The sequence below is a fragment of the Scylla paramamosain genome, chromosome 5, assembly GCF_035594125.1.
Source record: "Scylla paramamosain isolate STU-SP2022 chromosome 5, ASM3559412v1, whole genome shotgun sequence".
NCBI lineage: Eukaryota > Metazoa > Arthropoda > Malacostraca > Decapoda > Portunidae > Scylla > Scylla paramamosain.
The window spans coordinates 28,015,056-28,032,555 of NC_087155.1; the positions used below are offsets into that span (position 1 = coordinate 28,015,056).

The following is a 17,500-nucleotide window of genomic DNA, read 5'->3' on the forward strand; positions in this document are numbered from 1 at the left end:
GAGAGAGAGAGAAAGAAATTTTTTCTTAGGGTTGATAATTATTTGAGAGACAAGTACAAAAATAGGTATAAAAAGTTAGTCATTAAAAAGTTACAGATAGTCATGGGAAAATTTATCCATCAATGAAAGGTCGAGATTCGGTACATTCAGCTGGCTAGTATCTTATCAGATAAGTAATTTATTTGTATCTGTGACAAGCTGGTCTTGCTTTATTCCCTCATCACTGTGCTGCACTTGTGTCAATGTATTCTGTTTTTATATGCTACCTAGTACATTGATTTGCTGGTAAATAGTTTCCTTTCAGTTCTGTTAGCTGTGTGTTCCATGTCACCATAATAAAAAAGTTATTATATCATTGCATTTTGATATACTGGTGTATTCTCTCAATGCATATATTTTGTTCATTTGTGGAGAGCAAATTTGCAATATTTCATAATAATTTATATATAAGGCCTAATCTAATTTAATGAAAGTTATGTTACCACTTGCATAATGCATACCATGCCCTTTTCATGTACCAGAAATTTTTAATTAAAGAATGATTATGTAAGTTTTGAAAATTTCTTACATTCTCTAAAATTTCATGGTATATGACTAATTGTATAATACATACATCATGGTATAATTAATGTTGTGGGGGGATTAAGTATATGAAAAGAAAATGCAAATCATACAATGTGATACATCCTATGATACCATATTAATCATGATGCTTGTATATATTCATGGTAGTTAACACATCAAAATCTGTCTGTATTTTTTATTTATTATTTTTAGCAAAGTATTTGCTGTGAATTGACACTACTTATTTTTGTTTACTCTAGGTTGTTGACAAGGTGGTGTATTCCCTGAACCCTGTAGCACAGGAGCACATACAGAAGAGGCACATTGATGGAACTGTGCTCACAAAAATCTCCGTAAGTTCGTAGACAACTCTTTTGTAGCTTGAGAACAAGAGGATTTTTTTTATTAACTTTGTGCAGTGATGTAAATGCCTCTTAACTGTCTGTAGCCTGTTTTTATTCTTGCATCTATATTGTTACTTTATTGTTTTGTACCATTCTGCTTTGCAAGATAATGAGAGTTCAAAAAGGTGAATCAGCTCATGTAAGAATTCCTGTAGTATGTGTCACCTTCATCCCTGCATCTTTCTCTTAAAACCTTTTGTTACATGCATCACTACAGAGCTGCAAGGTCTGTTCCACTTGTGTACTGCCTTGTTTTATGAGTTAGATGTTTAATCTCAATTCATCTTTTGTCAAGTTGCCAGCATGACTCCTGACTTGCTCATTTACTATTAAAACCATTGTTTTAAAAAAATGTGGAATAAGGTTACTGGACTCACTGAGTCTTCAGTCCATTCTAAAATAAGGAAACTAGAAATATACGGCCTGTTCAGTCTAGTTGCAGTCAGACTTGTAATAAATAGCCTTGGAATGACCTTTTCTGGGTTAGTTATACTTTCACCAGTAAAACTTAATATATATATATATATATATATATATATATATATATATATATATATATATATATATATATATATATATATATATATATATATATATATATATATATATATATATATATATATATATATATATATATATATATATATATATATATATATATATATATATATATATATATATATATATATAGAGAGAGAGAGAGAGAGAGAGAGAGGAGAGAGAGAGAGAGAGAGAGAGAGAGAGAGAGAGAGAGAGAGAGAGAGAGAGAGAGAGAGAGAGAGAGAGAGAGAGAGAGAGAGAGAGAGAGAGAGAGAGAGTACTTATGGATTCAAGTATGGGAGTTTTAAAGGCCTAAAATTATCATTAGAATCTAGAAGATTAAGGAAGGAAGAAATATATCTGAAATACATCTACCTTTATTCCAGGTATGGGGGTACAACTCATAGAATGTACTGTACACAGTTATTGTTAGATGGTCTCAAGAGTTTTTTTATTTTTAGGGAAGAAAATCAGTTGCACTTTTCTTTGCTGATATATATATATATATATATATATATATATATATATATATATATATATATATATATATATATATATATATATATATATATATATATATATATATATATATATATATATATATATATATATATATATATATATGTGTGTGTGTGTGTGTGTGTGTGTGTGTGTGTACATAAGGCTTAGTGCATTGAGAAGTATTTTGGTATCCTCTGTGAATGCTAAAAGTAAATGAGTGGATATTAGATAATATTGAAGTACTGCAGTGCCTCATTAGAGATTAATAAATGGCTTGTAAAGTAGTAAGGAACTGCAGTCAACATGAGTGTATACTAGTGATTGGTGCTGAGCCCTCTGCTCCTTGTTATTATTCTCAAAGTACTCTAATAATTCTTAAAGACTGGACTGCCCAGAAACTGTTGTATGCAGATGATGCTGTCCTGATTGTTAATGCTTTAGAGAATGTAAGAGACATTCTAGAAGGAGTGAGAGGATGTGGATTGCAGTGGCTTAAGGGTGAAGCCAAGCAAAAAGATAATAAATGATACAGACAATACACCAGTGGCAAGATAATTTTTTTTAGCAATGTTGGATGTTGTTAAGTGTCAGAGGTAGTATTTGTATCATATGCAGTATGTGTGATAACTGCATAAGTAGTGGGTACCCATGAGCTGGATTAGTATGATGGCTAGCCTGATTAATGTATTGAATTATTTTACTGCTTTGTTTTCTCTTCTTTGTTGTTATTGTTTTATCTTATTTTTATCATCATTGGTGTTATTATTGTCATTGTCATTATTGTTCTGCTCACCCTTTATGTGGAGTGTAGAATTTTTTCGGGGGGAAACCTTCATCTTGCCTTAGTGACGAGCAGCTCAGTGCAGAACACTACCATAGCTACTGTCAGCCCACAGGACAACACCACCATCATCCCCTGCCATCCACCACCTGCCATTAGTACTTAGGGCAGTATAGTATCAGTGGCAGCCACTCACATTAACTACACCTAGTAACTTTGTATTTATTGCATGATTGAAAGCTTTAAGTTTCAGGAGGTTCAGTCACTGTGTAAATGGAGGCTTACCCAGAGATTGTACAGAGAGAGTGAGGACATGACAGTGGTGGTGGAGTGGGCACTGTTGCATTGCCCAATGCGGGGGAGCTGTGCTGCCAGCCAGTGGTGGTACAGGCCGGTCTCCACCATTGCCGTGATTCTGTCACCCCAAAGACCACTCAGCAAAATTACTTGAAATTCAAATAAGCATCATGAGGATCCTGTATGAGATATGGCCAGAAAGTTTTTACTTCTTAAGGATTACATTTCTTTGAGTAAAGGAGATTATTAATTCCATGTCAAAGCTCAGCAGATGAGAGGGAGTTATTCACAGTGATAAGAGTCTCATACAACTTATGGTTTGATAAGGGACACAATTTTTTTTACATCTTTTTCATAATGTGTAAGATGCAGCTATTGTTCTGCACTGCTGCCATGAATGTGGTATATGAGTGGTCTAGACCAGCAAGTGACAGGATGTGAGGGAAGCACTGACCTGGGAGTGATGGCAGTTGTGAGGGGACTGTCCTTCTGGCCTATCATACAGTGACTGGAGGCGATGAAATACCAACTGGATTTGTAGAAGTTACAGATTCCTGCAATGAGATTGTCATTTTAACTTTTTAATTTATGCAGTTTATTTCATAAGGCTCAGTGTTACAAGGTACACAGAGTAATATTGGAGTAGAGTAGGGAACCTCGGTAGATGTGCGTTCAAAATGTTATGGCTGACTTTTATGAGAGAATACTCAAAATTAACAGTATGGCATGTGACTGTTCCAAACTGAGGTTTGAGAATCATTACAAAAGAGTCACCTGTCTTCATAAAATCACGAGCAATGAGCTCGTCAGCAAGCAGTGATGTGGTCACCAGGACATGGTCACCCTTTTTCAGCTGGTCATGGAGGTCTTCATCAAAGACAGAACCTCCCCAGTGTCTGAGACGACCCACAGCCTGCAACTGGCGCAGAGCCTGCATCTCCTCTGAGGAGCCGCGCTGGGAAGGGGGCACAGGGATGAGGATTCATCATGTGATGGGTGGGCAAGTATGCACATCCTGTTGTCATGTGCGTGAAGTGACCTGATACTTGTGCTGAGTACTGGAGAACACTAAAGTGAAGGTTCTAGTCTAGAGTAGTTAACATTGCAGTATTTATATATTTTTTTTTTCACATAAATACTGACGTAAATATTGACTTGCTGAACAGATCTGTGGGTACCTGGGGATTATGTTCTAGTTTTGGGCTGCATGTTGTTACTCACAATTATGGCCTCTGCAAGGATTGTGTCAGGTTTCATGATGACATTGAGGCCTGGCCTGTGCAGTGCATCCTGGAAGGACTGGGTGGGTGTCGGGCCGCGCCGCACTGCCAGGAGGGATGTGAGGTGGCTGCCATAGGCCCACCCTATCACTGCTACCGCAACAACCCATCCGCCCAGTACAAACCGCTCATGCCATCCCAGGGACTCCCATGCCACATCTATTGATGTACCACACACACACACACACACACACACACACACACACACACACACACACACACACACACACACACACACACACACACACACACACACACACACACACACACACACACACGTCGATAACATGTACTATGTAGTACTGTCATACTATCAAAATTTTGTCAGGTTGGGATAAAACTATCACCGGGACTGGTACTGTCCATTGCTTTTGTTTTGTAGCATTATAGTTCAAGTGTTTTGCTTATTTGCGCTGTCTATATGACACTGGAACATCACATTACCTTGGTGGTCTCGAGCATCATTACTGTGGCCTGCGCTTCACCCACCTTGGTTCATAATAACTTGCACCTGTCGGAACAGTGTCCATCCGCTCCTCCAGCGATGAGAGACCCATCGAGGCCCAGGAAAGAGTAGCATTGCGGCAGCCCACACCACCAGACATGCCCCCACCAGACCAGCCCACAAGGTTGGCGCCAACACATAAAGGAAGCTCCACGCGTCTATCTCTGGCACGCTTTTACTCCCAATCAGACAGCGATAGTCGAAAAAGAAGGACGGAGTGAAATCCACTGCTTGAGTCCTGCTCTCTGTTTGACCAAACGGACCGAGAGCAAGATCTGCTTCCTGTAGTAAGGGTGAGGCATTGTGTTATTTTAGACACGATACTTTGTAATGGACTTCACTAAAACAAGACCCATCTTTGTATCCTCACCTCCCCTTCCTACCTGTCTGCTGACCATGCCCACCATGCCCGTCCAGGATCCGTTGGACAGTCTGGATCCCCAGGCCATGTCTTGTGGCTGCACCAGCGTGTATCTTGCAGGAACAGAAACAAGAATGTACCTGTAAGACTTGTTCTGTACCACAGAAGGAATTCTGCATTGAGGCATTCATGAAATAGTTTCTCACGTGAAATTCAGTGTTTCAGCCAGGATGTTAATCATGTTCGCCATAGGGCCCTTGATGACCGAGAAGCGACTCCGCCCTTCTGCTTCCCCATCTGGTGGTAGCTCGAAGAGGACGTGTGGGGGCCACTCTGCTGCTGCCACCACCAGCGACACTCCATTTGGGAACCTGATGAAAGGATGGAAATTCAGGGTTCTGAGAAAACAGTGAAACATCTCACTGATGCCTCTAACTTCTTTTGATGGTTGAATATAGTATGTCATGTCAGTGCTGTGAGGAAGGAATGGACTGTGGTGTGTGGAAAGACAGCAGCCTTCACACCCACATTCTGGTTTGAAATCCTCTCGCGCTTTATTTGTCGACCTTACAAGAGTCACAGAATATATAATGATGAAACCAAGTTCTCCTCCACACTAACCAATATAATGTCATTGTACTCATGAAAATTAGACCCACTTTGCATTTATTTTTCTTCTTGTGTACTGTTTTAAATGTCATTTTCACGCTTGTACCCAAATAAAGCCTCGTTTTCAGAACAGTAAATCAGTGGCCATGGGTTGAATCCTCAGGTGTTCTAAATACGTAGCAACATTACTATGAAAAAGTATCAGTTACATAATTTGTGCTTTGTTGCCTGGATGTGTTTGCAAATGTTGGATACCTGAAGGTGTCTGGGTTCTGGACCATATCATGAAGGACACGTGGGTCTTGGAGAGCTTCCCCCAGAGAGTGAACCATCTCTCCTGCCACATCAAATAACAACTCATGAATGAGCGTCGTGGACGGAAGGAAGTGGATATAGTAATGTTAAGATCTTATGTGCGCAGGCTTTCCTGTGTCGGGACTGAGGAGAGAGAGAGAGAGAGAGAGAGAGAGAGAGAGAGAGTGCTTAGGGATAAGTGATCTTATCAGTCCTTCATTATTAAGTAAGTCCCCAACAAAACATTAGCCTTTCCTCACAGTTTAGGGACAGCAGATGACTCATACCGGTGGGAAATGCCTGATACAAGCCCAGCCACCAAGGGAGAGATGGGGGCAGGAGACGCTGCTGCATGACGCTGTGTGATGAACAAAACCATTTCCACGTAGCTGTTTACCTCATGAAAGTAAAAGATAATGAGAAACATGGCCCCTTTGCTGCCTCGCTTTCATTATCCTCTGTCATTAAGAGGACGTGATGGGTGCCTTGCATGTCGTATTCCTTTAGCTGCTTTGTCTGACACCATGCACTGTGATGAGATGAACGCATGACACGACACATGATTACCTGAAGTGGATGAATGAAGCAGGTGGTTAGGAAAGATGAGGGGGGCGATACAGTATCGGCTGAGGGGAGCAGGAGTGGGAGTGTCTGCCTCAGGTGAGTCACAGTGAGACAACCCAAGATCCACCTGTAGATTTGCAGGGATGTGGGGCTCCTCGTGACGGACTCACTGGCATCTGATCTTGATTACTTGTAACTGTAGCGGAAGGTATAAGGATTTTCAAGGATATTGTCATGATTTTAGTACAGGAATTCTGTATTACCCCCTCCCCCACAAAAAAAAAAAAAATCTATGAGAACTTGACACATCCCTGTACCCTTTGAAAACGGTCCTAATGAGGTATTAACACGCTTTACGATTTTTGTTTTGTTTATTTATCTCTGTATTTTCGTCTTTTAATTCTGTCTGTTCTATTTATTTACTTCATTATTTTCATATTTGCGCCATTTCATTTATTTACGTAGTATTTATTTATTTATTTATTTATTTATTTATTTATTTATCATTCATTCATTCATTCATTTACTTGTTTATTTATTTATTTATTTATTATTTATTTTTTTTTATTGGAAGAGGACGCTTGTCTCGCCGATGTTTGGTGTGTGCACGTTGTTCATTGTGGCGTTTTCTTCATGACATTTCACTCATTCTTTTCTTTTTTTGGGGGGGGAACAACTTTCTGACGAAAACCTCCCGTGTTTCGTCTTATTTTCTGTATTCCATTTATATATATCTCTTTATTGTATCAGTCACATGCTCTTCGATTTTTTTTTTTTTTCTTATTTTTAAACATATGCAGCTATTTTCCTTATTAGAACTTTCCACTTATAACTTTTTTTTTTTTTTTTTGGAGTAAGCGGCAAATAAGCAACCTTTTTTCGTTTTTTTTTTCAGTCCTTTTTTTGTGTGATCTCGTGCCAATCTCTGCACGTAAAAAAAAAAAAAAAAAAATCTTTGATTTAGGTATAAGGTCTAGGAAGCCTTATATTTTTACGTGCTCGTTGAAATAAACATATTACTGACACGCTTGTCGGGATCTCGGATGGTGGTATGGATAGTGTTCTCCAACCAGTAATGTTCTAACTCTACGAACGTTACTTCAGCACAGCACCTCGTAGTTTCCTGCAGTAACGCGTTCTGCCAAGGAACACTGAAGTACTAGCTAATAAAGTCTAATTTATTTGTTTTGTTTTTTTTAATTAATTAATTATTTTTTTTATTGATTTTTATTGATTTTTATTTATTTTATTGATTTTATTGATTGACTAATGCATTAACCATGACAAATAAACGTCGACAGAAAGTCACGTACGCAGTTATACGCTCCCCAGGAAGCTGCCTCACCAGACGTACACACACAGTTATTATACTTAGACTCCCAGAAACATGCTTCGCCAGATGTACCTTTACCTCAGCTCTCTATTAAATATTCTCAAACTTCATAAAGCACCATCCCCTCTTCCCTCACCTCTCCCCATCTGCTACCTCATTTTTCATACTGGTAGCAAACAAACACTCGTTATGTGCCTACACACTTGGCACCACCTCCTAATGTCACTCCCGTTTTCCTATTATCCAAGCGGCCATTGATCGGTGAAGTTATGGAGTTATTGTTCCCTCTGATCCCCGAAGCGTGGTGGCGTGGGTGGCGCGTTGGCAATATTTAATAAGAAAATAAGAATATAAGAAACGTGGCTGTATTATCGGACAGTGTTGTAGACCGTCTCTCTCTCTCTCTCTCTCTCTCTCTCTTGTAAGGTTTCTGGTGGAGCTCTATAAGAAAGAAATATTTCAGGGTGCCTCTACAAGGACGCAGGTTTTCCTTATGCCGTTGAGTGCTAGTGATTAAAACTTGGCTCAGGGACAACCTAACTAATACGAAGCTATTTTATCCTTAAACTGCTGCATTCTTAGAGCAAATTGCCTTCGTCCCGTATGTGTGGGAGAGGGGTTCGTTGGAGAAGGAGGGGAATGAGGTAAATGTCAATAGTACCGTTGGCATGGAAATAATATATTTGTAGCCTTTTGTTCACATCTGTGTACACTGAATAGACATGCCTGATGTGTAGTGGTAAAAAAAAAAAAAGTCCTCTGGCATGCAGGTGAAATATATTTTATTTCGGAATTTAACATCCATGTTCACCTTTGAGAAGGTGCGACACTCGCCCGGGTCTCCTGTACCAGAGTCACGATGAAGCCGCAGAGCAGTACTAGTGGCGACTTGTACTTAAGAAGGAGAAGAAGAAGAACAAAAAAGAAAAAAAAAAACGGGGGTAGGGCGTAGGTGAAAGTCCATATCCGTCATTGTATAAGAGATGACACATTTTTGTAATTTTTAAAATTTAAAAATTAACCTATTTCAGGAGGAGGCAGTAGGCACCTTCCAAAACGATAATTACTCCCAGTGAGGTCTAAAGCACTGGATCAGAGGGTGCTGTGAACTTATTAAACCCAGCTGTGACCTCACTGAACGTTTCCCTTTGTGTCTCACAACACAAGGGGGCAGTCACAGCCTGCTCTCTAAAGACAACTCTCTTCCTTCACACAAAACTACAAGCACCTAATAACACACACACCCTTCACTCAAAATTTCAAAATTCATGGCGACTCCTACACCAGCCTCGGAGTCTCCATCTGGGGAGGGGACCACAAATGCCCCCAGGTCGGACTGCTCTTCTGACGACGACCCTAAGTGTCTTGACACGCCTCGCAACTTTTTCTTCATTAACTTCTGCAACATTCGTGGTATAAGATCTAGTTTTCAATCTGTAGAATACCACTCCTCTTCTAAACCATCTTCTTTTCCTCACTGAAACTCAGGTTCTGAGGCAACTGACAGTAGCCCCTTTTCTGTTCCCTCGTACTTTCTCATTCCTCATTTTCAATCTAAAGCTGGATGTTGCGTTTATGTGCACAACGATTTAACCTGCTCTCGTGCCCACGCTCTTGAATCTTCCGAGTTTTCCACCATCTGGCTACACTACAGAATCTCTCTCAAACTAAATTTATCTATGCTGTATACCTCTCACCTTACTCCTCTGACTATAATAAGAAATTTTTTGACTACTTAACTTACAAAGTGGATCACATTCTGACTCTCTTCCCTTTTGCAGAGATCTCCATTCTTGGAGACTTCAGTGTTCATCACCAGCCTTGGCTTTCCCTCCCTTCACGGACCATCCTGGTGAACTAGCCTTCAACTTTGCTATCCTCCATGACCTCGAGCAATTGGTGCAGCACCTTACTCGTATTCCTGACCGTCTTGGAGATACCCCCAACATTCTTGACCTTTTCCTAATCTCTAATCCTGCTTATGCTGTTACCCTCTCTTCTCCGTTGGGCTCCTCCGACCACAATCTCATATCTGTATCTTGTCCTATCGCTCCAATCCCTTCTCAGGATCCCCTTAAGCGAAGGTGCCTCTGGCGTTTTGTCTCTGCTAGTTGGGGGGACCTGAGGAGGTATTTTGCTGATTTTCCTTGGAATGACTACTGCTTCTGTGTCAGAGATCCGTCTTTGTATGCTGAGCGCATAACAGAGGTGATAGTGTCTGACATGGAGGTGTACATTCCTCACTCTTTTTCTCGACCTAAACCTTCCAAATCTTGGTTTAACGCAGCTTGTTCTCGTGCTATACATGATAGAGAGGTGGCCCACAAGAAGTACTTAAGCCTTCCATCACCTCAATCTCGTGCGCTTAATATTTCTGCCCAGAACCATGCCAAGTCTGTTCTCCAACTAGCCAAAAACTTCATTAATAGAGTGTCAAAATCTTTCAAGATCTAACTCCCCTCGTGACTTCTGGCATCGAGCCAAAATATCTCCAATAACTTTGCTTCTTCTTCTTTCCCTCCTTTGTTTCAATCAGATGGCACCACTGCTATCACTTTATTTCTAAAGCTGAACTCTTCGCTCAAACCTTTGCTAAAATTCCACCTTGGATGATTCTGGGCTTGTTCCTCCCTCTCCTCCACCTTCTGACTACTTCATGCTGCCTATTAAAATTCTTAATAATAATGTTTACCATGCCTTCGCTGCCCTAAACCCTCGGAAGGCTTATGGACCTAATAGGGGTCCCTCCTATTGTTCTCCGAAACTGCGCCTCTGTGCTTGCACCTCACCTAGTCAAACTCTTTCAGCTCTGTCTGTTAACATCTACCTTTCCTTCTTGCTGGAAGTTTGCCCACATTCAGCCTGTTCCTAAAAAGGGTGACTGTTCTAATCCCTCAGACTACCGTCCTATTGCTTTAATTTCCTGCCTATCTAAAGTTTTTAAAACTATCCTCAACAGGAAGATTCTTAAACATCTATCATTTCACAACCTTCTATCCTATCGCCAGTATGGGTTCCGTCAAGGCCGCTCTACTGGTGATCTGGCTTCCCTTACTGAGTCTTGATCATCCTCTTTTAGAGATTTTGGTGCAACTTTTGCTGTTGCCTTGGACATATCAAAAGCTTTTGATAGAGTCTGGCACAAAGCTTTGATTTCTAAACTACCCTCCTACGGCTTCTATCCTTCTCTCTGTAACTTCATCTCAAGTTTCCTTTCTGACCGTTCTGCTGCTGTGGTAGACAGTCACTGTTCTTCTCCTAAATCTATCAACAGTGGTGTTCCTCAGGGATCTGTCCTGTCACCCACTCTTCTTATTATTCATCAATGACCTTCTAAACCAAACTTCTTGTTCTATCCACTCCTACGCTGATGATACCACCCTGCACTTTTCCACGTCTTTTCATAGACGTCCAACCCTTCAGGAAGTAAACATTTCACGCAGGGAAGCCACAGAACGCCTGACTTCTGATCTTTCTAAAATTTCTGATTGGAGCAGGGCAAACTTGGTATTGCTCAATGCCTTAAAAACTCAATTCCTCCATCTATGAACTCTACACAACCTTCCAGACAACTATCTTCACTTCTTCATTGACACTCAATTGTCCCCCTCTTCTGCAATGAACATCCTCGGTCTGTCCTTTACTTATAATCTGAACTGGAAACTTCACATCTCATCTCTAGCTAAAACAGCTTCTATGAAGTTAGGCGTTCTGAGACGTCTCCGCCAGTTTTTCTCACTCCCCCAGCTACTAACTGTACAAGGACCTTAACCGTCCATGTATGGAGTGTATGGGGGGTTCCACTCATACCGCTCTTCTAGACAGGGTGGAATCAAAAGCTTTTCATCTCATCAGCTCCTCTCCTCTAACTGACTGTCTTCAGCCTCTTTCTCATCGCCGCAATGTTGCATTTCTAGCTGTCTTCTACCGCTATTTTCATGCTAACTGCTCTTCTGATCTTGCTAACTGCATGCATCCCCTCATCCCCCGGTCTCGCTGCACAAGACTTTCTTCTTTCTCTCACCCTTATTCTGTCCATCTCTCTAATGCAAGAGTTAACCAGTATTCTCAATCATTCATCCCTTTCTCTGGTAAACTCTGGAACTCCCTGCCTGCTTCTGTATTTCTACCTTCCTGTGACTTGAAATCCTTCAAGAGGGAGGTTTCAAGACATTTATCCTTCAATTTTTGACTACCGGTTTGGACACTTTTCTGGGACTGGCATCTCAGTGGGCTTTTTTATTTATTGGATTTTTGTTCCCCTTGGACAGTGTCCCTCCTACATAAAAAATAAATAAATAAATAAATCTTACGTAACCTAACCTAGTCCAGTAAGTGACATAGCGACATCTTCCTTTTGCCATTTTTTCTGGTTCCTCTTATTTTCGAATTCCTCCCCGTTTACTCATCTAGGCGGTCCTTGGGTTAGTAGTAGCGAAAATAACAGCTGTAAGGTACAGCATTCTTAAGCAGTGCACACTCGTAGAAGCAGCAGAGGAAATAATACCTGATCGGCACGCTAGGCTGCAGAGAGCCAAGAGGAATACTCATGGCGGGTAGGCAGGACACGTGGAGGGACAGCAGTGTGTGTGTGTGTGTGTGTGTGTGTGTGTGTGTGTGTGTGTCCTGCACGGTAAGTAGAGGAGTGAGTCACCATCCTCGGATAAGAAGGATGGGTGGCCTTGCTGTGTGTGTGTGTGTGTGTGTGTGTGTGTGTGTGTGTGTGTGTGTGTGTGTGTGTGTGTGTGTGTGTGTGTGTGCAGGTACTGAAAGTACGCATTACTCGTATGCCTTGAAGTTCAGAAGATTCATGTGTTTATTTATTTTTTATTTATTTACTTGTTTATTTATTTATTTATTTACTCATTTATTTATTCAGGCAGATAATTAGTTAAATTGTTACTTATTTAGTTAATGCTTGAGCGAGTTACTGATCGCGTGAGTGAATTAGGCAGTTAGTTAGTTGGTCAGCCTGTTGGTTAGTTAGTCAGCCTGTTAGTTAGTCAGTTAGTCAGATAGTCAGCCAGTTAGTCAGTCAGTGTCAGTTAGTCATTTAGCCAGTTAGTCAGGAAATTAGTAAGTCAGTCAGTTAGCCAGTTAGTTAGTAAGCCAATTAGTAAGTTAGTTAATTAGTTAATTACTTAATTAGTCAGTCAGTTCGTTAGTCTGCCAGTTAATGTCAGTTAGTCAGTTAGTCAGCCAGTTAATCAGTTAATAAGTTAGTCGGTTAGTCAGCCAGTTAGTTAGTCAGCCAGTCGGTTAGTCAGTAAGTCAGGTAATTAGCTAGTTAGTTAGTTAATCAGTTAGTCAGTCAGTTACTCAGCCAGTTAGTCAGCCAGTCAGTTAATCAGTTAGTCAATCCGGTAATTAGCCAGTTAGTTAGTTTGTAAGTTAGTCAGTTAGTCAATCAGTTACTCAACCAGTTAGTTAGTCAGCCAGTCAATTAGTTAATCAATCAGGTAGTTAGCCAGTTAGTTAGTGAATTAATAAGTTAGTCAGTCAGTTAGTCAGCCAGCTAATTAGTCAGTTAGTCAGTCAGCCAGTTAGTTTGGCAGTTAGTAAGCTAGTCAGTCAGTTGGTCAGTCAGTTAATTAGTTGGTTAATTAGTCAGTAAATTAGTCAGTCATTTAATTAGTTAATTAGTTATTTAATTAATTAGCCAGTCAGTTAATCAATCATTTAGTTATTCAGTCAGGTAGTCAGTTATTTAGTTAGTTATTTAGTCAGTCCGTCAGTTAGCCAGTTAGTCAGTTAGCTAGTTAATTTTTGGAATATACTACAAAGTCACGGTTAATGGCCATTTAGACGCCATTTTACTCTGAACGTTACCCTCAGCTTCCTACTTGATACAATGTTTTTATTGCCTTGTTTTCCGCCCCACTCTTCATCGAATTCCCTCGTGAAGATGGGAAAATTAGTGAGGACATAGGAACTGGAAGATGTGCAGGGAAGAGGACACAGGGGCAGGAAGATGTGGAGAAAAGAGGACGTAGAGACTGGAAGATGTGGAGATAAAGAGAACCTACAATAAATGGGAGAGAGAGAGAATTGAGAAGACCGAGGAGCAAAAGAGGAAGAGATTGCATTCAGGAGACGTATGGGTTTACTTTCAACTTTCCAACTTAAGAGTGTTTTTCTTGTATCTCTTCTAATTAACTATTTTCTAATCCCAATCATGTGTATCTTATGTAGTGCGGACTTCGGTTACTTGTGACACGTGGCTTGTGTGTTTGTTTTGTATTTGGTGCCACAACAGGATCATGTAGCGCCACGTGACCCGAACTGTGTGTGTGTGTGTGTGCGAGAGAGAGAGAGAGAGAGAGAGAGAGAGAGAGAGAGAGAGAGAGAGAGAGAGAGAGAGAGAGAGAGAGATTGGCGAAATACCGAATGGAATGAATAAAAAGGTGTGTTGAAGGAGACATCCAAATTACAACCTCCATTATTATCGTGTGTATCTTACTCAACTTAGGTTCCTTCATAGTAAATATTTAACTAAAATATAGAAGTGAGACTCGATTAGACAAAATTAAACATCCGACGACTGAACGAGAAACATGGCACAGCAAACTCAAATTGAAAGTGAAATTCTTTAATTTCCATACGGTTGTGGTCGTTGCACAATAGGATGGTAGACATGTATGTAGACGTCTTACTAAGATTACAATATATGAAATTTAAACTCATAATAAAACGTTTATAAAACTCAAACGAGACTAGTAATAAAACCTTCATAAAAGTAAAAGCAAGACCAGTACATGAAAAGCGAAATACAAACAAGAAAATGCTAAACATTTAAAATTAGAAATATGAGTTTACATTTAGCAGTACGATACATTATCTTAAAAATTTCCATAAGGCAACATCAGGTAGACCTGATAAAGCAATAACATTATAGACACAAAGGCGTTAAACATATATATTTTTTAATAATTCAAATGTATTAGTTAATAAAGTTGCTCAACATATAACTTATGAGTCTAGATTTAAAGATACTCATAGCGAGCGCGTTTCCACTGGTGAGTGGACAAGCAAGGAGTCCCACAATTTTTGACCACTTACAGAAAATACCTTGGCATCAGAGATCGTCTAAGTTTTTTTTTTTTTTTTTATTTAACAAGATTGTTTTATTGTCTTGTTACAGTTTTGTTTGTGTTCTGAATAGCAGAGTACGAACGGAACTAAGGACTGTTACCTGTAGACCTGATGGCCTTCCTTGCAGCTTCCCTTATTTTCTATGTTCTTATTCCTCGCTTAACTCTCCTGCTGTCATGGCTGGTGGCGGTGGCGGTGGAGGGTTGTGGTTTAGAGGACAAAGGATTCTCCACAGTACATGCCATGGGTGTAGGTTATGTGAGCAGGACACGGGGTAGGTGGGTAGGGTTGTGTAAGGCTTTTGTTAGACTCTTGTATACATGCCATCTTTTGTACCTGCCATGTAGCCTATTTTCTTTGTATTCATCTCGGCTTTGTTTTTGCTGCTGCTCCTCCTAATCCCAATCGTCTTCCTAATCCTTACTTTATTTTTTTCTCCACTTCGTAAAACACATGGTCTCTACTGGTACGTTTGGTTGACGTGGGCGTGGTGGGGCTGGAGAGGGAGATGAAGGGCGGGGCTGGACGGGATTGGGATGGGGTTTGAGGACTTGGGTGTAAGGGTGAGGGGCGTGGCTGGGGGTGTCCTTCATTATCATTATCCAAGGTCGGGAGGCGGGGAAGGGAAGCATTGGGGTAGGGGCGTAGGAAAGGCTTAATCTGCCTCACTTCTTTTCTTCTCTTTGTCTCTTACGTGTGTGTGTGTGTGTGTGTGTGTGTGTGTGTGTGAGAAAGAGAGAGAGAGAGAGAGAGAGAGAGAGAGAGAGAGAGAGAGAGAGAGAGAGAGAGAGAGAGAGAGAGAGAGAGAGAGAGAGAGAGAGTTACATAGATAAACAGGCCACAACAGACCTTGCGGTCCTCACGAGGTGACCTCACCTAGGACTACTAAGGTGACAGTAGAAGAAAAGGACAGCAATGCAGAAAGCTCTCTCCCCACCCTCCACTCCCTCCGGCATAAGCAGTACAGGAAAACAGGTCGGAAATAAGCACCTTGCGGGATTAGAGAAGGAAAAACCCGAAGGAAATTTTACAGGAAAGAATGAAAATAGATTAAATGAGGTGCCACCATTTCCTGGAGGCAAGGAAGTTAATCTCTAAAAAAAAAAAGTGTTAGCCGCGGAGATTGGAGGCAAGAGTCAAGACGAAATTTAAAAGTCTCTACGGTGTTGCAGTCTATCACATCTCGAGGAAGATCATTCCATAGATTAACTACACGGTGGGATTTTTTTTTTTTTTTAATTCATGAGAATAGAGAGATTTCCCAACAATTTTGCAACCTTTTTCCTCACGTGTAATTTGAAAAATCTGTTGCGAAATATTTACAGCAGTCCATGTTATCAATGCCTTTGATTATTTTAAACACCTGTATTAAGTCGACTCTTAGTCTTCTTTGTGTTAATTGGAATAGATATAACTCTTTAAAACGCTCTTCGTATGATTTGTTTCTTAGGTTTGGTATAATTTTTGTTACTCTACGCTGAACTCGTTCTAATTTATCAATGTGTTTCTGGTAGTAGGGGCACCATGCTTTGAACGCAATATTCCAGAAGGGGACGGATTAAAGAGCTATACAAAGTAAGAATCGTATCCTGAGATTTATATTCAAAAGATCTGCCGATTAAGCCAGTTATTTTATTCGGTTTCTTTACGACTTCTGAAAATTGTTGGCTAGGTTTTAGGCTATTCGATATTGTTACTCCTAAATCAATATCGTTCTATACACTTTTAAGTTGGGTACCATTTAAAATATGCTTTGCTTTCTCGTTTCGATACCCTATGTGAAGCACTATCTGCATTAAAATTCGTATGCCAGGTTGGCCCTTCTCTGACAACTTGTCCAGACTTTTTTTTTTTGCATTTCTATTACTTTTTTGTTACAGACTACGGAATTCGCTATTTTGGTGTCAACAGCAAACTTCGATATTACACTGGTAACACACTCATCTATGTCGTTTACATAAACAAGGAAGAGAATAGGTCCTAAGACTGATCCCTGTGGCACCCCGCTGGTTAAGTTAGTCCACTTGGATGTTCGTTGATTACGGTTGTTTAGCCAGTTTTCTACCCATCTCAGCACGTCGCCTTACATACCATGCGATTTTAATTTGATCGGTAAACGTTTGTGAGGGACTTTGTCGAAGGCATTTTGAAAAATCATGATATATCTACCGCTTTACTTTCGTCATACTGGTTCAGAATATCATATAAGTCTAAGAGGATTGTCAAACAAAATTATATGTTACGGAAGCCGTGTTGAGTATTTTTTAAGTAAGTTGTTTTCTTCTAAGTGATTAACGAGTTTATCTCTTATAAGTGTTTCAAGCATTTTCCAAGCAACTGAGGTTAAGCTGACTGGCCGCTAATTGCAAGGTAAA

General features: G+C 40.2%; 1 protein-coding gene across 12 annotated transcripts in view; it reads left to right on the forward strand.

Moving 5' to 3' along the window:
* LOC135100769 (uncharacterized) overlaps nt 1-17,500 on the forward strand; it is a 95,857-nt gene that overhangs the window by 53,923 nt on the left and 24,434 nt on the right. For 10 of the 12 annotated variants that reach the window (XM_064004062.1, XM_064004061.1, XM_064004054.1 and 7 more), the window contains one exon: nt 825-917. Coding sequence is in view for 2 of the 12 variants with exons in the window: in XM_064004055.1 (XP_063860125.1) it covers nt 825-832 (8 nt within the window). In the remaining 10 variants the exon portion in view is untranslated. Of the gene's footprint in view, nt 1-824; nt 918-3,940; nt 4,646-17,500 lie in introns of those variants that run through there. The other 2 variants (XM_064004053.1, XM_064004057.1) reach the window with 1 other exon arrangement.